This window comes from Choloepus didactylus, chromosome 13, assembly GCF_015220235.1.
Source record: "Choloepus didactylus isolate mChoDid1 chromosome 13, mChoDid1.pri, whole genome shotgun sequence".
NCBI lineage: Eukaryota > Metazoa > Chordata > Mammalia > Pilosa > Megalonychidae > Choloepus > Choloepus didactylus.
Window position 1 is genome coordinate 1803445 of NC_051319.1, and position 21187 is coordinate 1824631.

At 38.1% G+C, this 21187-nt stretch overlaps 1 protein-coding gene across 9 annotated transcripts in view; it reads right to left on the bottom strand.

The window, feature by feature from the left end:
* The window catches only part of TRIM23 (tripartite motif containing 23), a 69577-nt gene that overhangs the window by 29418 nt on the left and 18972 nt on the right, over positions 1-21187 (bottom strand). For all 9 annotated transcript variants that reach the window (XR_005211477.1, XR_005211480.1, XR_005211479.1 and 6 more), the window contains one exon: positions 18502-18636. Coding sequence is in view for 5 of the 9 variants with exons in the window: in XM_037802144.1 (XP_037658072.1) it covers positions 18502-18636 (135 nt within the window). In the remaining 4 variants the exon portion in view is untranslated. The remainder of the gene's footprint in view (positions 1-18501; positions 18637-21187) is intronic.

Here is a 21187-nt window from a genome sequence, read left to right on the forward strand (position 1 = left end):
AAACTCAGGCAACAACTGAATCCTAGATAAGAGAGAAATCAACCCAGAATAGGCCCATCAAAATAATCAGATGACCATATAACAGTAAAAAAAAAATCACGAGGCATATTAAAACTCAAGAAGAAATGCCTCAATCGAAGGAACAGATCAAAAAATTGAAGTACATACACAATCTGGAACAACCAATCAAAAATGTGATAAGAAATCTCCGAATCAATTCAAAGAAATGAAGGTGAATGTGTATAAATATAAAGGATATTAAGAAGACACTAGAAGAGCATAAGGAATAATTTCAAAGAATACAGACAAAAATAACAGACGTTACAGAAAAAAAGATATTGTACACGAAATTAAAAATATACCGGAGACACACGACAGCAGATTTGAAGAGACAGAAGAAAGAATCAGTGAGCTACAAGACAGATGAACTGAATTTGTACAGATGAAAGAATAAATTGATTAAAAAAAATGGAAAAAATTTGAAAAGCATTTCAGGGAAATGACTGACAACACAAAGCACACAAATATACACATCCTGGATGTCCCAGAAGAAGAAGAGAAGGCAAAAGGGCCAGGAAGAATATTTGAAGAAAAACTGGCTGAAAATTTCCCAACCCTTACAAAAGACATAAATATGCAAATCCAAGAAGCCCAATTTACTCCCAACAGAATAAATCCAAATAGACCCACACCATGACACACAGTAACCAGACTGTCAAATACCAAAGAGGAGAAAATTCTGAAAACAGCAAGAGAAAAGAGATTCACCACAAACAAGAGAAGTCAAATAAGACTAATTGCTGATTTCCCATCAGACACCATGGAGGCAAGAAGGCAGTGGTACAATATGTTAAAGATATTGAAAGAGCAAAATTGCCAGCCAAGAATTCTCTATCCAGGAAAACTGTTCTTCAAAACTGAGGGAGAGAGGGAGGGGCAAGACGGCAGAGTGGTGAGGTGGACATTTTAGTTACTCATCCAGGGCAGCAGGTAGAAAGCCAGGAACTGCGTGGACCGGACACCGCAGAGCAATTTGACTTTCGGCATACTTCATACAACACTGATGATCACACGGAACTGCTGAGTTCAGCGAAATCTGTAAGTTTTCACGGCCAAGGGACCCGCACCCCTCCCTGCCAGGCTCAGTCCCGTGGGAGGAGGGGCCGTCAGCACTGGGAATGAGGACAGAGAACTGCAGTTGTGGCTCTTATCGGAAACTCATTCTACTGATCCAAACTCCAATCACAGATAGACTGAGACCAGACACCAGGAGCAACCAGCCCGGTGGAGACGAGACAGGGATAGCAAAAACAGCAAGAAAAACCCAAAAATAAAAGCGGAGGCTTTTTGGAGTTCTGGTGAACATGGAAAGAGGAAAGGCAGAGCTCAGATCAACTCAGGCTCATATGCAAATCCAGTAGAAAAACCGGTTTCTCTGCCCCCTGGACCTTTCCTTAATGGCCCTAATTGCCTTGTCTCTTAGCATTTCAATAACCCATTAGACCTGCAATGAGGGCCTTTCCCTTTAATTGTTCTTATCTTTTCCTCATTTCTAAAACAATCACTCTAAGAAGCCTAATACAGAAAGCCTCAAAGACTTGCAATTTGGACAAAAAAAGACAAGAACAGAACTAAGAGAGCTCTGACACACAAGGCAACAAGTCCAGTGCTGAGAAAATTCATTAAACACCACAACTTCGAAATAAAAGGGGGGCGTCCTTTCACAGCCATCATCTCGGTAGACAGGGAACACGCCTGACCGTCACCAGCCCCAAAGCCCAGAGCTGCCCTAGACAACCCAGGGTGATGGGAAGTGCTTCCAATAACACAAGTACACACCACAAAATTGGGCATGGACATTAGCCTTCCCTGCACCCTCAGCTGGTTGTCCCAGAGTTGGGAAGGTGGAGCAGTGTGAATTAACACACCTCATTCAGCCATCCTTTCAGCAGACTGGGAGCCTCCCTACACAATCCTGCAGCCCAGAACTGCCCTGGGGGGATGGTGCTCACCTCTGACATAGCACAGTCATCCCTCAACAGAGGACCAGGGGGTGCACAGCCTGGAAGAGGGACCCACTCTCAAGTCTCAGGGTCCATACACCAATCCCAAGGACGTGTGGGTCAGCAGCAGAGACAAACTACGGCAGGACTGAACTGAAGGATTAGACTATTGCAGCAGCATTAAATCTCCAGAAACACCAGGGAGATTCCATTGTTAGAGCCACCCCCCGTCCCTGACCGCCCAGACACACGTCCCATATACAGGGTGGTCAACACCAACTACACACACAAGCGTGGGACACCAACTGGACCCCACAAGACTCACACCTCCACTCACCACAAAAACAAAGCGGGGGAGAACTGGCTTCAGGGAAAAGGTGGCTCGTGGATGCCACCTGCTGGTTAGAGAAAGTGTACTCCACGAAGCTGTAGATCTGACAAATTAGAGATAAGGATTTTAATTGGTCTACAAATCCTAAAAGAACCCTATCAAGTTAAGCAAATGCCAAGAGGCCAAAAACAACAGAAAATTTTAAAGCATGTAAAAAAACCAGATGATAAGGATAACCCAAGCCCAAGCACCCAAATAAAAAGATCACAGGAGACAGAGTACTGGGAGCAACTATCAAAAAACTAAAGATGAATGATGAGACCATGGCACAGGATATAAAGGACATGAAGAAGACCCTAGAAGAGCATAAAGAAGAAATTGCAAGAGTAAATAAAAAAACAGATAACCTTAAGGAAATTAAAGAAACCGCTGACCGAATTAAAAACATTATACATACTCATAGTACAAGACTAGAGGAAGCTGAACAACGAATCAGTGACGTGGAAGATGACAGAACGGGAAATGAAAGAACAAAAGAAAGAATGGGGAAAAAAATTGAAAAAATCAAAATGGACTTCAGGGATATGATAGATAATATAAAACATCCAAATATAAGACTCACTGGTGTTCCAGAAGGGGAAGAGACGGGTAAAGGTCTAGGAAGACTATTCAAAGAAATTGTTAGGGAGAAGATCCGAACACTTCTAAATGACATAAATACGCAAAACATAGATGCCCAACGAACTCAAACACAATAAATCAAAATAAACCCACTCCGAGACATATTCTGATAACACTGTCAAATATGGAAGAGAAGGAGCAAGTTCTGAAAGCAGAAAGAGAAAAGCAATTCACCACATACAAAGGAAACAGCGTAAGACTAAGTAGTGACTACTCAGCAGCCACCATGGAGACAAGAAGGCAGTGGCATGACATATTAAAAATTCTGAGCGAGAAAAATTGCCAACCAATTTTTCAAGCTCTCCTTCAAATTTCAGGGAGGGCTTAAATTCTTCAGACAAACAAATACTCAGAGAATTTGCTAACAAGACACCTGCCCTACTGGAGATACTAAAGGAAGCCCTACAGACAGAGAAACAAAGAAAGGAGAGAGAGACATGGAGAAAGTTCAGTACTACAGAGATTCAGTATGGGTATGTTAAAGGATATTAATAGAGAGAGGGAAAAAATATATATGACAAACATAAACCAAAGGATAAGATGGCTGATTCAAGAAATGCCCTCACGGTTATAACGTTGAATGTAAATGGATTAAACTCCCCAATTAAAAGACACAGATTCACAGAATGGATCAAAAAAAAAATGAACCATCAATATGTTGCATACAAGAGACTCATCTTAGACACAGAGACACAAAGAAATTGAAAGTGAAAGGATGGAAAAAAGTATTTCATGCAAGCTACAGCCAAAAGAAAGCAGGAGTCAAAGGAGAGGCTAAACTTGCATATAATTATACCTAAGAGTCTCCCCCTGAGTACTTCTTTGTTGTTCAGATATGGCCCTCTCTTTCTCTAACTGAGCCACCTCGGCAGGTGAACACAGTACCCTCCCCTCTACGTGGGACCCGACTCCCAGGGGTGTAAATCTCCCTGGCAACGCAGGATATGACTCCCAGGGATGAATACTGTCCTGGCATCATGGAACTGAGACTATCTTCTTGACCAAAAGGGGGATGCAAAATGAGACGAAATGGTTTCACTGGCTAAGAGATTTCAAATGGAGTCGAGAGGTCACTCTGGTGGACATTCTTATGTACTACATAGATAACACCTCTTAGGTTTCAATGTATTGGAATAGCTAGAAGTAAACACCTGAAACTACCAAACTCCAACCCAGTAGACTTGATTCTTGAAGATGACTGTATAACAATGCAGATTACAAGGGGTGACAGTGTGATTGTGAAAACCTTGTGGATCACACTCCTTTTATCCAGTGTATAGAAGGATGAGTAGAAAAATGGGGACAAAAACTGAACAAAAAATAGGGTGGGATGGGGGGGATGATTTGGGTATTCTTTTCCATTTTTATTTTTTATTCTGATTCTGATTCTTTCTGCTATAAGGAAAATGTTCAAAAATAGATTGTGGTGATGAATGCATAACTATATGATCGTACTGTGAACAGTTGATTGTATACCATGGATGACTGTACAGTATGTGAATATCATTTCAATAAAACTGAATTTAAAAAGAAAAAAAGAAAGCAGGAGTACCAATATTAATCTCAGATAAAATAGGCTTTATATGCAAGGATGTTATGAGAGACAAAGAAGGCCACTACATACTAATAAAAGGGGCAATTCAACAAGAAGAAATAACAATCATAAATGTTTATGCACCCAATCAAGGTGCCACAAAATACATGAGAGAAACACTGGCAAAACTAAAGGAAGCAATTAATGTGTCCACAATAATTGCGGGAGACTTCAACACATCACTCTCTCCCATAGATAGATCAACCAGACAAAAGACCAATAAGGAAACTGAAAACCTAAACAATCTGATGAATGAATTGGATTTAACAGACACAGATAGAACATTACATCCCATATCACCAGAATACACATTCTTCTCTAGTGCTCATGGAACTTTCTCCAGAATAGATCATATGCTGGGACATAAAACAAGCCTCAATAAATTTAAAAAAAATGAAATTATTCAGAGCACATTCTCTGACCACAATGGAATACAATTAGAAGTCAATAACCATCAGAGGCTTAGAAAATTCACAAATACCTGGAGGTTAAACAACACGCTCCTAAACAATCAGTGGGTTAAAGAAGAAATAGCAAGAGAAATTGCTAAATATATAGAGACGAATGAAAATGAGAACACAACATACCAAAACCTATGAGATGCAGCAAAAGCGGTACTGAGGGGGAAATTTATACCAATAAACGCATATATTAAAAAGGAAGAAAGAGCCAAAATCAAAGAACTAACGGAGCAACTGAAGAAGCTAGAAAACGAACAGCAAACCAATCCTAAACCAAGTAGAAGAAAAGAAATGACACGGATTAAAGCAGAAATAAATAACATAGACAGCAAAAAAACAATAGAGAGAAGAAATAACACCGAAAGTTGGTTCTTTGAGAAGATCAACAAGATTGACAAGCCCCTAGCTAGACTGACAAAATCAAAACGAGAGAAGACCCATATAAACAAAATAATTAATGAGAAAGGTGACATTACTGCGGATAATGAAGAAATTTAAAAAAATATAAGAGGATACTATGAACAACTGTATGGCAAAAAACTGGATAATGTAGAGGAAATGGACAATTTTGTGGAAGCATATGAACAACCTAGACTGACCAGAGAAGAAATAGAAGACCTCAACCAACGAATCACAAGCAAAGAGATTAAATCAGTCATCAAAAAGCTTCCTACAAATAAATGCCCAGGGCCAGATGGCTTCACACGGGAATTCTACAAAACTTTCCAAAAGAGAACTGACACCAAGTTACTTAAACTCTCTCAAAACATTGAAGAAAATGGAACACTACCTAACTCATTTTATGAAGCTAACATCAATCTAATACCAAAACCAGGCAAAGATGCTACAAAAAAGGAAAACTACAGGACAATCTCCCTAATGAATATAGACGCAAAAATTCTCAACAAAATACTTGCCAATCAAATCCAAAGACATTAAAAAAATCATACACCATGACGAAGTGGGGTTCATTCTTGGCATGCAAGGATGGTTCAATATAAGAAAATCAATCAAGGTATTACAACACATTAACAAATCAAAAGAGAAAATCAAATGATTATCTCAATAGACGCTGAAACAGCATTCGACAAAATCTAACACCCCTTTCTGATAAAAACACTTCAGAAGGTAGGAATTAAAGGAAACTTCCTCAATATGATAAAGAGCATATGTGAAAAACCCACACCCACCATAGTACTCAATGGAGAGAGACTGAAACCCCTCTCTCTAAGATCAAGAACAAGACAAGGATGCCCACTATCACCACTGTTATTCAACATTGTGCTAGAAGTGCTAGCCAGGGCAATCGGGCAAGACAAAGAAATAAAAGGCATAAATTGGAAAGAAAGAAGTAAAACTGTCATTGTTTGCAGATTATATGATCTCATATCTGGAAAACCCTGAGAAATCGACAATACACCTACCAGAACTAACAAAAAAATTTAGCAAGTAGCAGGACATGTACAAGATTAATGCACACAAGTCAGTAATGCTACTATATGCTAGAAATGAACAAACTGAAGAGACATTCAAGAAAAAGATACCATTTTCAACACCAACTAAAAAAATCAAGTACCTAGGAATAAACTTAAACAAAGATGTAAAAGACCAATACAAAGAAACCTACATAACTCTACTAAAAGAAATAGAAGGGGACCTTAAAAGATGGAAAAATATTCCATGTTCATGGATAGGAAGGCTAAATGTCATTAAGATGTCGATTCTACCCAAACTCATCTACAGATTCAATGCAATCCCAATCAAAATTCCAACAACCTACTTTGCAGACTTGGAAAAGCTAGTTATCAAATTTATCTGGAAAGGGAAGATGCCTCGAATTGCTAAAGACACTCCAAAAAAGAAAAACAAAGTGGGACGACTTACACTCCCTGACTTTGAAGCTTATTATAAAGCCACAGTTGTCAAAACAGCATGGTATTGGCACAAAGACAGACATATAGATCAATGGAATCAAACTGAGAATTCGGAGATAGATCCCCAGATCTATGGCTGACTGATCTTTGATAAGGCCCCCAAAGTCACTGAACTGTGTCATAATGGTCTTTTCAACAAATGGGGCTGGGAGAGTTGGATATCCATATCCAAAAGAATGAAAGAGGACCCCTACCTCACACCCTACACAAAAATTAACTCAAAATGGACCAAAGATCTCAATGTAAAAGAAAGTACCCCATAAAACTCCTAGAAGATAATGTAGGAAAACATCTTCAAACCCTTGTAGTAGGCGGACACTTCCTAGACTTTACACCCAAAGCACAAGCAACAAAAGAAAAAATCGGTAAATGGGAACTCCTCAAGCTTAGAAGTTTCTCAACCTCAAAGGAACTTGTCAAAAAGGTAAAGAGGCAGCCAACTCAATGGGAAAAAATTTTTGGAAACCATGTATCTGACAAAAGACTGATATTTTGCATATATAAAGAAATCCTACAACTCAATGACAATAGTACAGACAGCCCAATTGTAAAATGGGCAAAAGATATGAAAAGACAGTTCTCTGAAGAGGAAATACAAATGGCCAAGAAACACATGAAAAAATGTTCAGCTTCACTAGCTATTAGAGAGATGCAAATTAAGACCACAATGAGATACCAACTCAAACCAATTAGAATGGCTGCCGTTAAACAAACAAGAAACTACAAATGCTGGAGGGGATGTGGAGAAATTGGAACTCTTATTCACTGTTGGTGGGACTGTATAATGGTTCAGCCACTCTGGAAGTCATTCTGGCAGTTCCTTAGAAAACTAGATATGGAGTTACCCTTCGATCCAGCGATTGCACTTCTTGGTTATACCCGGAAGATCGGAAAGCAGTGACACAAACAGATATCTGCACGCCAATGTTCATAGCAGCATTATTCACAAATGCCAAGAGAAGGAAACAACCCAAATGTCCTTCAACAGATGAGTGGATAAATAAAATGCGGTATATACACACGACGGAATACTACATGGCAGTAAGAAGGAATGACGTCGTGAAACATATGACAACATGGATGAACCTTGAAGACATAACGCTGAGCGAAATAAGCCAGGCACAAAAAGAGAAATATTATATGCTACCGCTAATGTGAACTTTGAAAAATGTAAAACAAATGGTTTATAATGTAGAATGTAGGCGAACTAGCGATAGAGAGCAATTAAGGAAAGGGGAACAATAATCCAATAAGAACAAATAAGCTATCATGGCTAAATTTAATGTTCTGGGAATTCCCAGGAATGACTATGGTCTGTTAATCTCTGATAGGTATAGTAGGAACAAGTTCACAGAAATGTTGCTATATTAGTTTACTTTCTTGGGGTAGAGTGGGAACATGTTGGAAATAAAGTAGTTATCTTAGGTTAGTTATCTTTTTCTTACTCCCTTGTCATGGTCTCTTTGAAATGTTCTTTTATCGTATGTTTTTTGTTTTAAATTCTTTTAAATTTTTTTTATTTTTCATACAGTTGATTTAAAAAAAAAAAAGTTTAGAAAAAAAAAACAAGGAAAAAATAAGCAGAGCCCCTTGTAGAGCTGGTGGAGAATGCAGGGGTATTGGCCTGCCCTACCTCGATGGTTGCTAATGTGCTCACAGACATAGGGGACTGGTGGTTTGATGGGTTGAGCCCTCTACCACAGGATTTGCCCTTGGGAAGACGGTTGCTGCAAAGGAGAGGCTAGGCCTCCCTATAATTGTGCCTAAGAGCCTCCTCCCAAATGCCTCTTTGTTGCTCAGATGTGGCCCTCTCTCTCTAGCTAAGCCAACTGGGCAGGTGAAATCACTGCCCTCCCCCCTACATGGGATCAGACACCCAGGGGAGTGAATCTCCCTGGCAACGTGGAATATACTCCCGGGGAGGAATGTAGACCTGGCATCGTGAGATGGAGAACATCTTCTTGACCAAAAGGGGGATGTGAAAGGAGATGAAATAAGCTTCAGTGGCAGAGAGATTCCAAAAGGAGCCAAGAGGTCACTCTGGTGGGCACTCCTACGCACAATGTAGACAACCCTTTTTAGGTTCTAATGAATTGGGGTAGCTGGCGGTAACTATCAAACTACAACCCAGAACCCATGAATCTTGAAGACGATTGTATAAAAATGTAGCTTATGAGGGGTGACAAGTGATTGGGAAAGCCATATGGACCACACTCCCCTTTGTCTAGTTTATGGATGGATGAGTAGAAAAATGGGGGAAGGAAAAAAACAAACAAACAAACAAACAAAGGCACCCAGTGTTCTTTTTTACTTTAATTGCCCTTTTTCACTTTAATTATTATTCTTGTTATTTTTGTGTGCGTGGTAATGAAGGTGTCAGGGATTGATTTTGGGGATAAATGCACAACTATGTAACGGTACTGTGAACAATCGAATGTACGATTTGTTTTGTATGACTTCATGGTATGTGAATATATCTCAATAAAATGAATTTAAAAAAAAAATGAGGGAGAGTTTAAAATATCCACAGATGAACAGAAGCTGAGAGTTTGTTAATAAGAGACTGGCCCTAGGGAACTACTAAAGGGAGTATTGCTGGTTGAGAAGAAAAGAGAAAACTCTGAAGAAGCGTTCCAGTTTGCTATGCTGCCGTTTTGCAAAATATCAGAAATGGACTGGCTTTTATAAAGGGGATTTATCAAGTTACAAATTTACAGTTCTAAGGCCATAAGGCACACTAAGGCACCAACAAAAGGGTATCTTCACTAGAGAAAGGACCACGAGGTCCAGAAAACCTTTGTTAGCTGGGAACACACATGGCTGGCGTCTGTTGATCCTGGATTGTGTTCCAGCACCTCTCTCACCTCCTGTGCATTCTTGGATCTTTCTCCCAGGACATTTCGCTCTAAGTGCCTGGGGGTCCTGTTTTAGCATATCCTGGGGCAAACTCTGGGATTCATCACCTACTTAACATCCTTCTGTCTGCATCTCCAAGCATCTCTAAATGTCAGTGTCTGTGTCTGCTCTTGAGCTCTCTTAAGTACTCCAGTGAACCAATCAAGACCCACCCTGAATGGGTGAGGCTACACCTCCATGGAAACAATTTAATCAAAGGTCTCACTCACAGTAGCATGAATCACATCTCCATGGAAACACTCAACTGAAAGGTTCTACCCAAAAAGACTGGAATAAAAGATCATGGCTCTTCTGAGATCCACAACAGTTTCAAACCAGCCCAATAATAAAAAGACCACCACAATTACAAAAAAAAAAAAAAAAAAACCACAATTACGTGGAACTTTGAAAAGGAAGTGAGATACGGTAGGTTAGTATATGTTAGAGTGAAATAGTGACAAATCCCAGAGTAATTTAGGCAGAGAATAAAAAATATATTTACAGCCTCCCCCCATCCCCACCCCAAGGAGCTGGGGGAAGGTGCAGAAGTGTTGGACTTCCTCATCTGGACTGGTGTTGATGTTGTCACAAATATTGGGACTGGCAGTTTGACTGGCGAGCCCTCTATCGTGGGACTTGGCCTTCTGAAATTTGTTACTGCAAAGGAGAGGCTAAACTTGCATATAATTGTGCCTAAGAGTCTCCCCCTAAGTGCCTCTTTGTTGCTCAGATGTGGCCTCTCTCTCTCTCTAACTGAGCCACCTCGGCAGGTGAACTCACTGCCCTCCCCACTACGTGGGACCGGACTCCCAGGCATGTAAATCTCCCTGGCAATGCAGGATATGACTCCCAGGGATGAATCTGGACCTGGCATCGTGGGATTGAGAATATCTTCTTGACTAAAAGGGGGATGCAAAATGAGATGAAATAGTTTCAGTGGCTGAGAGATTTCAAATAGAGTTGAGAGGTCACTCTGGTGGACATTCTTATGCACTATACAGATAACACCTCTTAGGTTTTAATGTACTGGAATAGTTAGAAGTAAATACCTGAAACTATCAAAACTCCAACCCAGTAGTCTGGACTCCTGAAAACAATTGTATAATAATGTAGCCTACAAGGGATGACAGTGTGATTGAGAAAACCTTGTGGACCACACTCCCTTCATCTAGTGTATAGATGGAGGAATAGAAAAATGGGGACAAAAACTAAATGAAAAATAGGGTGGGATGGGGGGGATGGTTTGGGTGTTCTTCCTTACTTTTATTTTTTATTCTCATTCTGATTCTTGCTGATATTAAGGAAAAATGTTCAGAAATAGATTGTGGTGATGACTACATAACTATATGAGATCATACTGTGAACGTATGATTGTATACCATGGATGACTGTATGGTATGTGAATATATTTCAATAAAACTGAATTTCATCTAAAAATAAATAAATAAATAAACCTACCAACAAAGAAAAGCCCAGGACCAGATGGCTTCACAGGCAAGTTTTACCAAGCATTCCAAGAAGAATTAATACTATTTCTGCTCAAACTCATCCAAAAAAAATTGAATAAGAGGGAACACTACCTAACTCATTCCATGAAGACAAAAGTAGACTAACAACAAAGCTGTATAAAGAAAAGAAAACTTCAGACCAATCTTTCTAATGAATATAGACACAAAAATCCTCAACAAAATACTTGTAAATGGAATTCAGCAATATATCAAGAGTTATACACCATGACCAAGTGGATTTTATTCCAGGTACATAAGGTTGGTTCGACACAAGAAAATTGATTAATGTAATACACCACATTAACAAATTAAAAGTAAAAAAAACCACATGATTATCTCGATTGATGCAGAAAAGGCATTTGACAAAGTTCAGCATCCTTTCATGATAAAAACACTTCAAAAGGTAGGAATTGAAATGAAGGAAACTTCCTCAGCATGACAAAGGGCATATATGAAGAACCCACAGCTAACATACTCAATGGTGAGAGACTGAAAGCTTTCCCTCTAAAATCAGGAATAAGACAAGTATTCCCACTGTCACCATTGCTATTCAACATTTTGCTGGAAATTCTAGCTAAAGCAATTAGGCAAGATAAAGAAATAAAAGGCATCCAAACTGGAAAGAAAGAAGGAAAATATGCAAGGTGACATGATATTTAGAAAACCCAGAAAAGACAACAACAAAGCTACCTGAGGTAATAAGAAAGTTTACCAAAATGGCGGGATACAAGATCAACATGCAAAAATCAATGGTGTTGCAGGAGTGACATCATCAACACAGTGATGCAAACAGCTACTGAAAACTCCTCTACAGAGATTCAATGAAAAAAAGGACAATTCTGACTTCATTGAAACTCTGGAGGAGGATAGAGACTGAAGAAGGACCCTGCAGGTGCCAAATTGAAGAAAGAGAAGAAATATCAGGTAGGAATCTTCCATCCCAGACCAACTAGTCCTCTACGCTGAACCTCACTCAGGCTCAGTACAGGAAAGGCAGAGAATCAGCAGACGGGGACCCTCCCACCAGGGACAAAGATTTTAAAATCTCTCACAGCAGCGAAACATACCCCCTCTGTTTGAAGACTGGAAGGATAGGGGTGGTGAGAACATTTCAAGGCACAGGTTTATGAGGGAAAAAGCGACTAAGAAATTTTGGATAGAGACTACATTTCCAACCATAGGTCTGAAAACCCTTCCACCACCCTTGAGAAAAGCAGCAGCCAGCAGCTGTTTCCTTGCTTGGGGATGGCTGGAGCACTGTCAGCTGAGGGAGTACTCTGTCGTAGGTGCAGACCCACACTGAGCCAGATTTTGGCTGGCAAACTGAGGGTACAGGAGTCCCACAGTTTCAGCTCACCTGTGTAGACACAGCCTGTACTCAGAGGCAAAGCAGCCTCTGAGGACGATTAAGTTACTGAACTGCGCCATCTGCTAGACAGTCCGGAAAGTGCAAGGGAATAGTCTTGCTGACAAGCAGAAAACAGAGCACCACTGGAAGTCAGCGGATCTGTATTACCACACACAGTGAACTTGCTGGGGTGCCCAGTGCCTACGTCCCATCCCTGGGGCAGGTCACAGTGGGTTCCTGATTTTGGAGGAAGACTGGAGGGCACAGCCAATCTGACAACTGGACAGCAAGAGAAACAAAGAAATACAGAGATCAAAGACAAACCAAGGCAAAAGAGAGAAAATAACCTCCAGAATAAACTATTCAAGAAAATCAGATACCTAAAACATCAAAAAATCACAAGCCACACCAGGAAACATGAAGATTTGGCCCAGTCAAAGAAACAACTAGCACCTCAATGAAGATTCAAGAGTTGAAACAACTAATTAAAAAGTTCAAACAAATCTTCAAAACCAAAGCAACGAGTTGAAAGAAAACATGACAAATGAGATGAACATTATAAAGATGACACTGGGTGACCATAAGGAAGAATTTGCAAGCTTTAAAAAAAAAAACAGCAGAACTTATGGGAATGAAAGGCACAACAGACAAGATGAAAAACACAATGGAGAAATGCAAAGCAGACTCAAAGAGGCAGATCGAAAGGATTACTGAACTAGAGGACAGAACATCTAAAATCCTACACACAAAAGAACAGATAGGGAAAAGAATGGAAAGATATGAGCAGGAGCTCAGGGATCTGAATGACAACTTGAAGTGCACAAGTATATGTGCTATAGGTATCCCAGAAAGAGAAGAGAAGGGAAAAGGGGCAGAAGGAATAATAGAGGAAATAATCAATGAAAATTTCCCTACTCTTATGAAAGACATAAAATTACAGGCCTAAGAAGCACAGCATACCACAGAGTTGGTTCAAATACACCAACTCCACAACACATACTAATCAGATTCTCAAATGTCAAAGACAGAGAGAATTCTGAAAGCAGCAAGAGAAAAGCAGTCCATCAGATACAAGGAAAGATCGATAAAACTAAGTGTGAATTTCTCAATAGAAACCATGGAGGCGAGAAGGCAGTGGTGATGATTATATTCAAGACACTGAAAGAAAAAAACTGCCAACCAAAATCCTATATCCGGCAAAACTGTCCTTCAAAAATGAGGGAGAGTTTAAAATATTTACAGAAAAATAGATAGAGAGAGTTCGTGAACAGACCTCCTCTACAAGAAATACTAAAGGGAGTGCTACAGACCCATACAAAAAGTCAGGAGAGAGAGATTTGGAGAAGAATGTAGAAAGGAAGACATAAGGAGACAGAAAAAGGGTAAAGATTGGGTATTTGATGCTGAAAGAGTACATAATGTTCAACAGGATTTATTATATAGATCCAGAAATAGATAGCATAATACTGTGTGATGGCTGACAACATTCTAACTACACTGAACAAAGATGCCTGCAAGTAAAGCTGAAAGAGGTGGGATAGGGGAATGTATGACACCAGAGGTAAAGACAGATGATGAAGACTGGGGCTGTATAACTTGGCAAAAACTGGAGTGGCCTAACGACTGTTACTAAATGTACAAGTATAAAAATATTCTCACATATGGGAAAACAAATGAATGTCAACCATGCAGAGTGTTGATAAAGGGTTGATATTTGGGAAAAAAACATAATCAAAGCAAACTGGAGTCTATGGTCAACAGTAACACTGTAATATGCTTCCATTAATTCTATTGGATTCTTGGCATCGGTGTTGGTGTCAGACCTTTTTATCGTACTTTATTTTATTTTTTCTTTTGTTGCTTTTTTTTTTTTTTTTTTTTTTTTTTTTTTGCCTCTTCCTCTTTGTAGAAGAAATGGAAATGCCTTCATATAAATTGTACTGGTGAATGCATAACTATGTGATTATACAGCATAACTATTTTGAATGCATAACTGTATGATTATACAGTGTAACTACGTCACTGTAGTGGTGAATGCATAACTATGTGATTGTTTACTTACAAAGGAATGTATGGTATATGAATAAAACTGTCTAAAAACTAACAGAGGGATACATATGCTGGAGAAAAGGTGGAGAAAGTGATATACCTAATCACCATTGGTGGGTAAGTAGAATGGTGCAGCCCATCTGGAGGGCAGTGTGATGGTTCCACAGGAAGCTAAGCATGGGGTTGCCATATGGTCCCGCAACCCTGCTACTGGGTATATATTTGGATGAACTGAAAAGAGAGACATGAATGGACATCTGTACAGTGGGATTTATGGTGGCAATATTCACGATTAGCAGTGGATGGAGGTGGTCTAAGGGTACACTAACTGATGAACAGAATGGCAAACTGTGGTGTGTACATACAATGGAATACTGAGCAGCTACAAGAAGGAATGAAGTTGTGAAGTATGCAACTAGGTGAATGGATACTAAGGACAGTGTGTTGAGTGAAATAAACCAGAAATGAAAGACAAACATTATAATGCCTCACTAATATGGACTAATTATAATGTGCAAACTTTGAGAATTCAATCAGAGAGCACAGGTTATCAGGAGAAGGCTTACTGTAAAGGTTCCTAGATTTTAAACTCTTACAGCAGTTACATCTATTCCTGAGCTGTAATGGCTATTTCTAAATTCTGAGATGCTGAGCTCTTTGTGTATAATCTGGTTGGTCCCTGGAACTTTGGTATCTGTGTGATACCTGAGATTCAGAGCCAGAGTCTGGCAGCTATGAATGTCAGCATTACCCCATACAGCAAATGTTAAAGTCTGAAAAAGATATCAGACTTCAATTAGAGATATGAACGAAATGGGCTTGATGAGGACTAAGGTAAATCAGACTCAAGGGTAAAAGAACGATACTGATGGTGTTTTAAAACTTCAACTTCCGTGTGGGACCAAAGGAAGAGATGTTTAATAGGTGCAAAATCTATATTTTTTGTAACACACTATATAATTTAACTTGTATGGTCAGTTTATTCAAACACCAATAATTACATGAATGTTGAATAGGGAGTGAAATCTGGCTGGTTTATACAGGTTCGTGTAAAGCCTCAGTACATCCCAGAGTAATCTGGGCAGAGAATAAAAATGTATTTGCAAAGCCCTCTTGATGGACTCAGGGAACATGTGGAAATATTAAACTTCCTCACCTCAGGATTTACTGATATTCTCATAAGCATTGGGGAATACCAGTTTAGAAGGCCAAGCCTTCAATCTTGCGGCCTTCCCTTATGAAGTTTGTTATTGCAAAGGAGAGGCTAAACCTACTTAAAATTGTGCCTAAGAGTCACCCACAGAGAACCTCTGGATTGGAATACTAAATATTGTCAAGATGTCAATTCTATCTAAAGCGACTTACAGATTCAACACAATACAAATCAAAATTCCAATAGCCTTCTTTGCAGAAACAGTAAAGCCTATCATCAAATTTATGAAGGGTAAGGGCCCTGAATAAGCAAAGCGATCCTGAAAAATAATAATGAAGTTGGGGGACGCACTTTCCAATCGTAAAACTTATTACAAAGTATGGTAATCAAAACAGTATGAAAAAAAATAAAAGCATGGTACTGGCACAAGGACAGGCAATTAGATGAAAGGAATCGAATCGAATTGACAGTTCAGAAGTCAACCCTCATGTTTATGGCCAACTGATTTTTCACAAAGTGTCAAGTCCACTCAATGGGGAAAGAATAGTCTCTTAAACAAATGGCCCTGTGAAAACAGGATGTCCATATGCAAAAAGAATAAAGAATAAAGGTACCTCACATCATATATAAAAATCAATTCAAAATGGATCAAAGACCTAAATATAACAACCAGAACTATAAAATTCTTAGAAGTGAACACAAAGACCCATCTTCAGGACCTTGCTTTAGGCAATGGTTTTTAGACTTTGTATCAGAAGCAAAATCAATAAAAGAAAACATAGATAAATGGGACCTCATCAAAATTAAAAAACTTTTAGAAATCAAAGGGCTTCATTATGAAAATAAAAATCCAATGGGAGAAAATATTTGGAAACTACATATCTGAAAAGAATTTAATAACCAAAATATATAAAGAAATTCTTCAACCTAAGAAAAAGATAAACAATTCAATTAAAAAGTGGGCAAAAGACTTGAATAGACATTTCTCCAAAGAAAATATACAAATGGTCATAAAGTACTTGAAAATATGCTCAACATCATAAGCCAATAAGGATATGAGCTGATGGGAAAGTTTAGGCAATGGATGGCTGTGATGGCAGTTCACATAATTATACTGTGAATATAATTTACAATGCTGAATTATATATTTGAATGTGATTAAAAGGGAAAATTTTAGACTGTATATATGTTCCTTGAATAAAAACTTAAAAAATAACAAATCCATGGGTCTGTACAACACAGTGAATCCTAAGTTAAACCTTGAACCATAGTTAATAGTACAATTATAAAAATCCACTCCCATCAATTGTAACAAACGTACCTTACCAATACAAGGTATTGGTAATAATAGGGTGGCAAATGGAATCCTGTATTTTATGCATAAGTTTCTGTAAACCTACAACTTTTCTGATTTAAAAAAACTTACATATACATTTATGCTGTAACCCAGCAATCACACTTGTACGAATCTATACCAAAGCTACACTGACAAATGTATGAAAAGACATGTATGTACAAGGCTATTTATCACAGCACTATTAATAACTGCAAAAGACTACACACCCCAGTTTTTCACCAACAAGAGACTAGTTGAATAAAATATGACACATGTTCACAGTAACGTACCCTGAAGCTGTAAAAAGGAATGGAAAATATCTTTTTACATTGTGGTGCCGTGAGCTCCAGGATATACAGTTAAGTGAAAAGAGCAAGGTGGAGGTAAGTGTGAAAAGTATTCAGCCTTTAATTGTGGGAAGTGTGCATACAAATGCATAAACATTTCTCTTCATTTTTAAAATGTAAGAAATAAAAATAAGAAAATATTCGAAATGTTTTTCAATGGGGAAGGGCAGAAAATAGGATTAACAGGACAGAGAGGTAGACATCTCTGAATCTTTCTTGCTTTGTAGATCTGACTTCAGATAATTTAAATAGTTCATGTAAGTAATAAACAAAATTGAATTTTTTAACAAGTCCCTAGAAATAGAAAACAAAATGAAACACGAGCCTTTTTAAAATAGGGGGATCCATTTAATGTTTGGTTAAACATATCAAGAACAAAAACCAAACTGCTAAAAAAAAGCATTTTTGAAACAATCTGCAAAATCTAACCACTAACAGGACAGTTGTTAATATGAGAGATTTGTTAAAAATTTTAGGTGTAATAATGATATTTTGGTTATGTTTTCCAAAAGAGTCCTTATCTTTTGGAGATAAATACTGTTACATTTCATAGATGAAATGATATGATGTTGGGATTTGCCTTAACTTGTCAGATGGAGAGTAGAGAGTAGAGGCGGAAAGGATAGATGCAACAAGTTTTTAATTGTTAAAGTTAGGTAATGGGTTCTGTAAACCCACAACTTCTCTAAAATAGAAAAAGTGATGGATTCAGGGAGATTCACTGTACCATTCTATTTTCCACAACTTAAAAATAATCCTATAATTCATGAATTTCCTGTCTCTTTAAACTCATTATCATAGAATGTAAATCAATTATGACTTGTCAGAAAACATACCTAAAAATGAAGTACAGTACATTACCTTTGTAAATGTGACAGGAATGCTGGCATCCAACTGAATGTGATCTGCAACTTCTGTAAACTGCTGCTGTTGTTTCTGTAACGTTTCCAGTAACCTTGTGATTTCTTGTTTTGCCAAGACAACTCTACAGTCATCCTACAGAAGAGAACACAGTATTTCTCATAAACTTTTTATTAGAGAAATAAGCTAAAAAGAAACTTAAACCACCAAAACTTAGTAAAAGCTCATTTAACATTACAGCAATCAAAGTTATCTTAAATATAAATTTGACTACGATAATAATAACTGGGTATTAATAAATAATTTAAAGGCCTATCAGAAGAATAAATAAAACCAAACTACATGTGATATGAATTTCATAAACATAATGTAGAGTAAAAGAAGACATGACGTGAAGAGTTCATACTTTAAGATTCTAATTATATTAATTATCACATAGGCAAAAATAAAATATGCATTAGAAGTCAGGATGATGATTTACTCTTGGTGGGGAATGCAGGTAGTGACTAGAATGGAGTATGTGAGGGGCTTCTAAGATGCTGATAATGTTTCTGGGTGCTGGTTACATAGTCAATGTCCAGTCTGAAACATTTATGCACACATTTCTGTATTTATGTTATAGTTATGCTTCTATAAAAAGTATGAAAAATAATTTAAGATATACACGTATTGGTTTAAAAAAACATAAAGGACTAAAGCTAAAGGTCTAACTATGAAAAATATCCTTCTCATTCTATAGCCCCAGTCTCCTTCCTCAAAGTCAAATACTTACCAGTTTCTTGAGTATTCTTCCATAGATATTTTATGTATAAACCAATACATTCTTCATATGAAAGAGGTCCCTCAACAATATGAATATGTATACTCCATGAATAGTGGTACTGTCTCTTTTTTGTTCACTGTTGGATATCCATGTTAGTTGAGAGCAATACCATTGTTGCAGTTGCTCAGTTCAAAAACCTTGAAGTCATTCTTGCATTCTTGCCTTCTCTCTCCCTCATGTCACAAATGCAATCTGTCAGCAAATCCTATTAGATATCCAGAATGTAGCTGCTTCTGACTCCCACTATCCAAGCCACTATTACCTCCCACTTGGAATTCTGCAACATCCTCCTAACTATAGAACTCCTTCCTTCCATCTTTGCCCCCCTTCAGTTTACTTTTTAATTTTTTATTGTGAAATATAACATATATACAGAAAAGTGATAACTTTCAAAGTATGATTTAACATGTAGTTAGAGAGGAAATTTCAAAGAACTTTATGGGTTACATTTCCACCATTTATTTATTTCCTTATTGTGAAGTACAACATATACAGAAAGCTGATAACTTTCAAAGTACGATTTAACAAGTAGTTAAAATAGAGAAAATTTCAAAGAATACTATGGGTTACAGTTTCACAATTTCAGTAATTTCCTTATTGTGAAATATAACATATATACAAAAATGTTGTAACTTTCAAAGTATAATTTAACAAGCAGCTATAGAGCAAATTTCAAAGCATGTTATAGTTGTTAGAGTTCCACCATGTCAGTTATTTCCTTCTAGCTATTCTAGTACCTTAAAAACCAAAAAAAAAAAAAAAAAAAAAATTAATTATATAAAGATTCAGTACTCGTAATCCTTTGTTAAATCCTATCTTGTCAGTTGCTACCCCTCTCTCTCGTTTGATCCATGTCTCAATCTCCAGGGATATGTGAGCAGTGGTCAACCTAACTTGTTCATATTGAAAAGGGGTGTTGACATTATGGGGAAGGCGGATGCACCTGGCTGATGTTCTTGGTGAGGCTGCTGCCTCTGGGTTTTGGGACTTATCTGGCATAGGAGCACTCTGGGGGACTGAAGTTTCTGAAAAGTACATTTAGTGAGCAAAACTTTTATAGAGTCTCAGATAGGGACCTAGGTATTCTTTAGTATTTTGGGGACTACTGTTGGTTAGGGCTTGGCATACTGTTGGCATTCGGAATATCTAGCTGGAACTTCCATAAGAGTAACCTCCAGGATAGCCTTTCAACTCTATTTGAAATCTCTTAGCCACTGAAATCTTATTTTGTTACCTTTCTTTCCCCCTTTTGGTCAAAAAGGCATTCTTAATCCCTTGATGCCAAGGCCAGGTTCATTACTGGGAGTTGTGTCCCACGTCACCAGGGAGAGTCACTCCCCTGGGAGTCATATTCCATGTAGGGGGGAGGTTAATGAATTTATTTGCAGAGTTGGGATTAGAGAGAGAAAGGCCACATCTAAGCGAAAAAAGAGGTTCTCTGGAGGTGACTCCTAAGCATAATTATAGGTAGCCTTAAAACTCCCCTTTATAGCCGTAAGTTTCAAGAGAGTAAGCCTCAAGATTGAGGTCTTGACTCATGAAGTAGGGGGTTCCTAATTTCACATGACATATATTCTGTCCAATATAAACAATGTTCCACATTATCTCCACTTAGTTGTACAACCATCATCATTCAAATTTTAAACAATTATCGTAACCCAAAACACCCCAAAGCTCTTATCAGCCTCTAATTTATTTTTTTTTAAGAAAATCATCTTTAAACCGGGTAACAAATTGCTTATAATTCAGTCACCACAAAATATGTGTTTGCTGTGACATCAAAGTTAAAAACCAGTGAATTAGAATAGAGGTAGTAATACACATCAGAGGGGTATCCAAAAAGTTTGCAAGGAAGAGAGTACT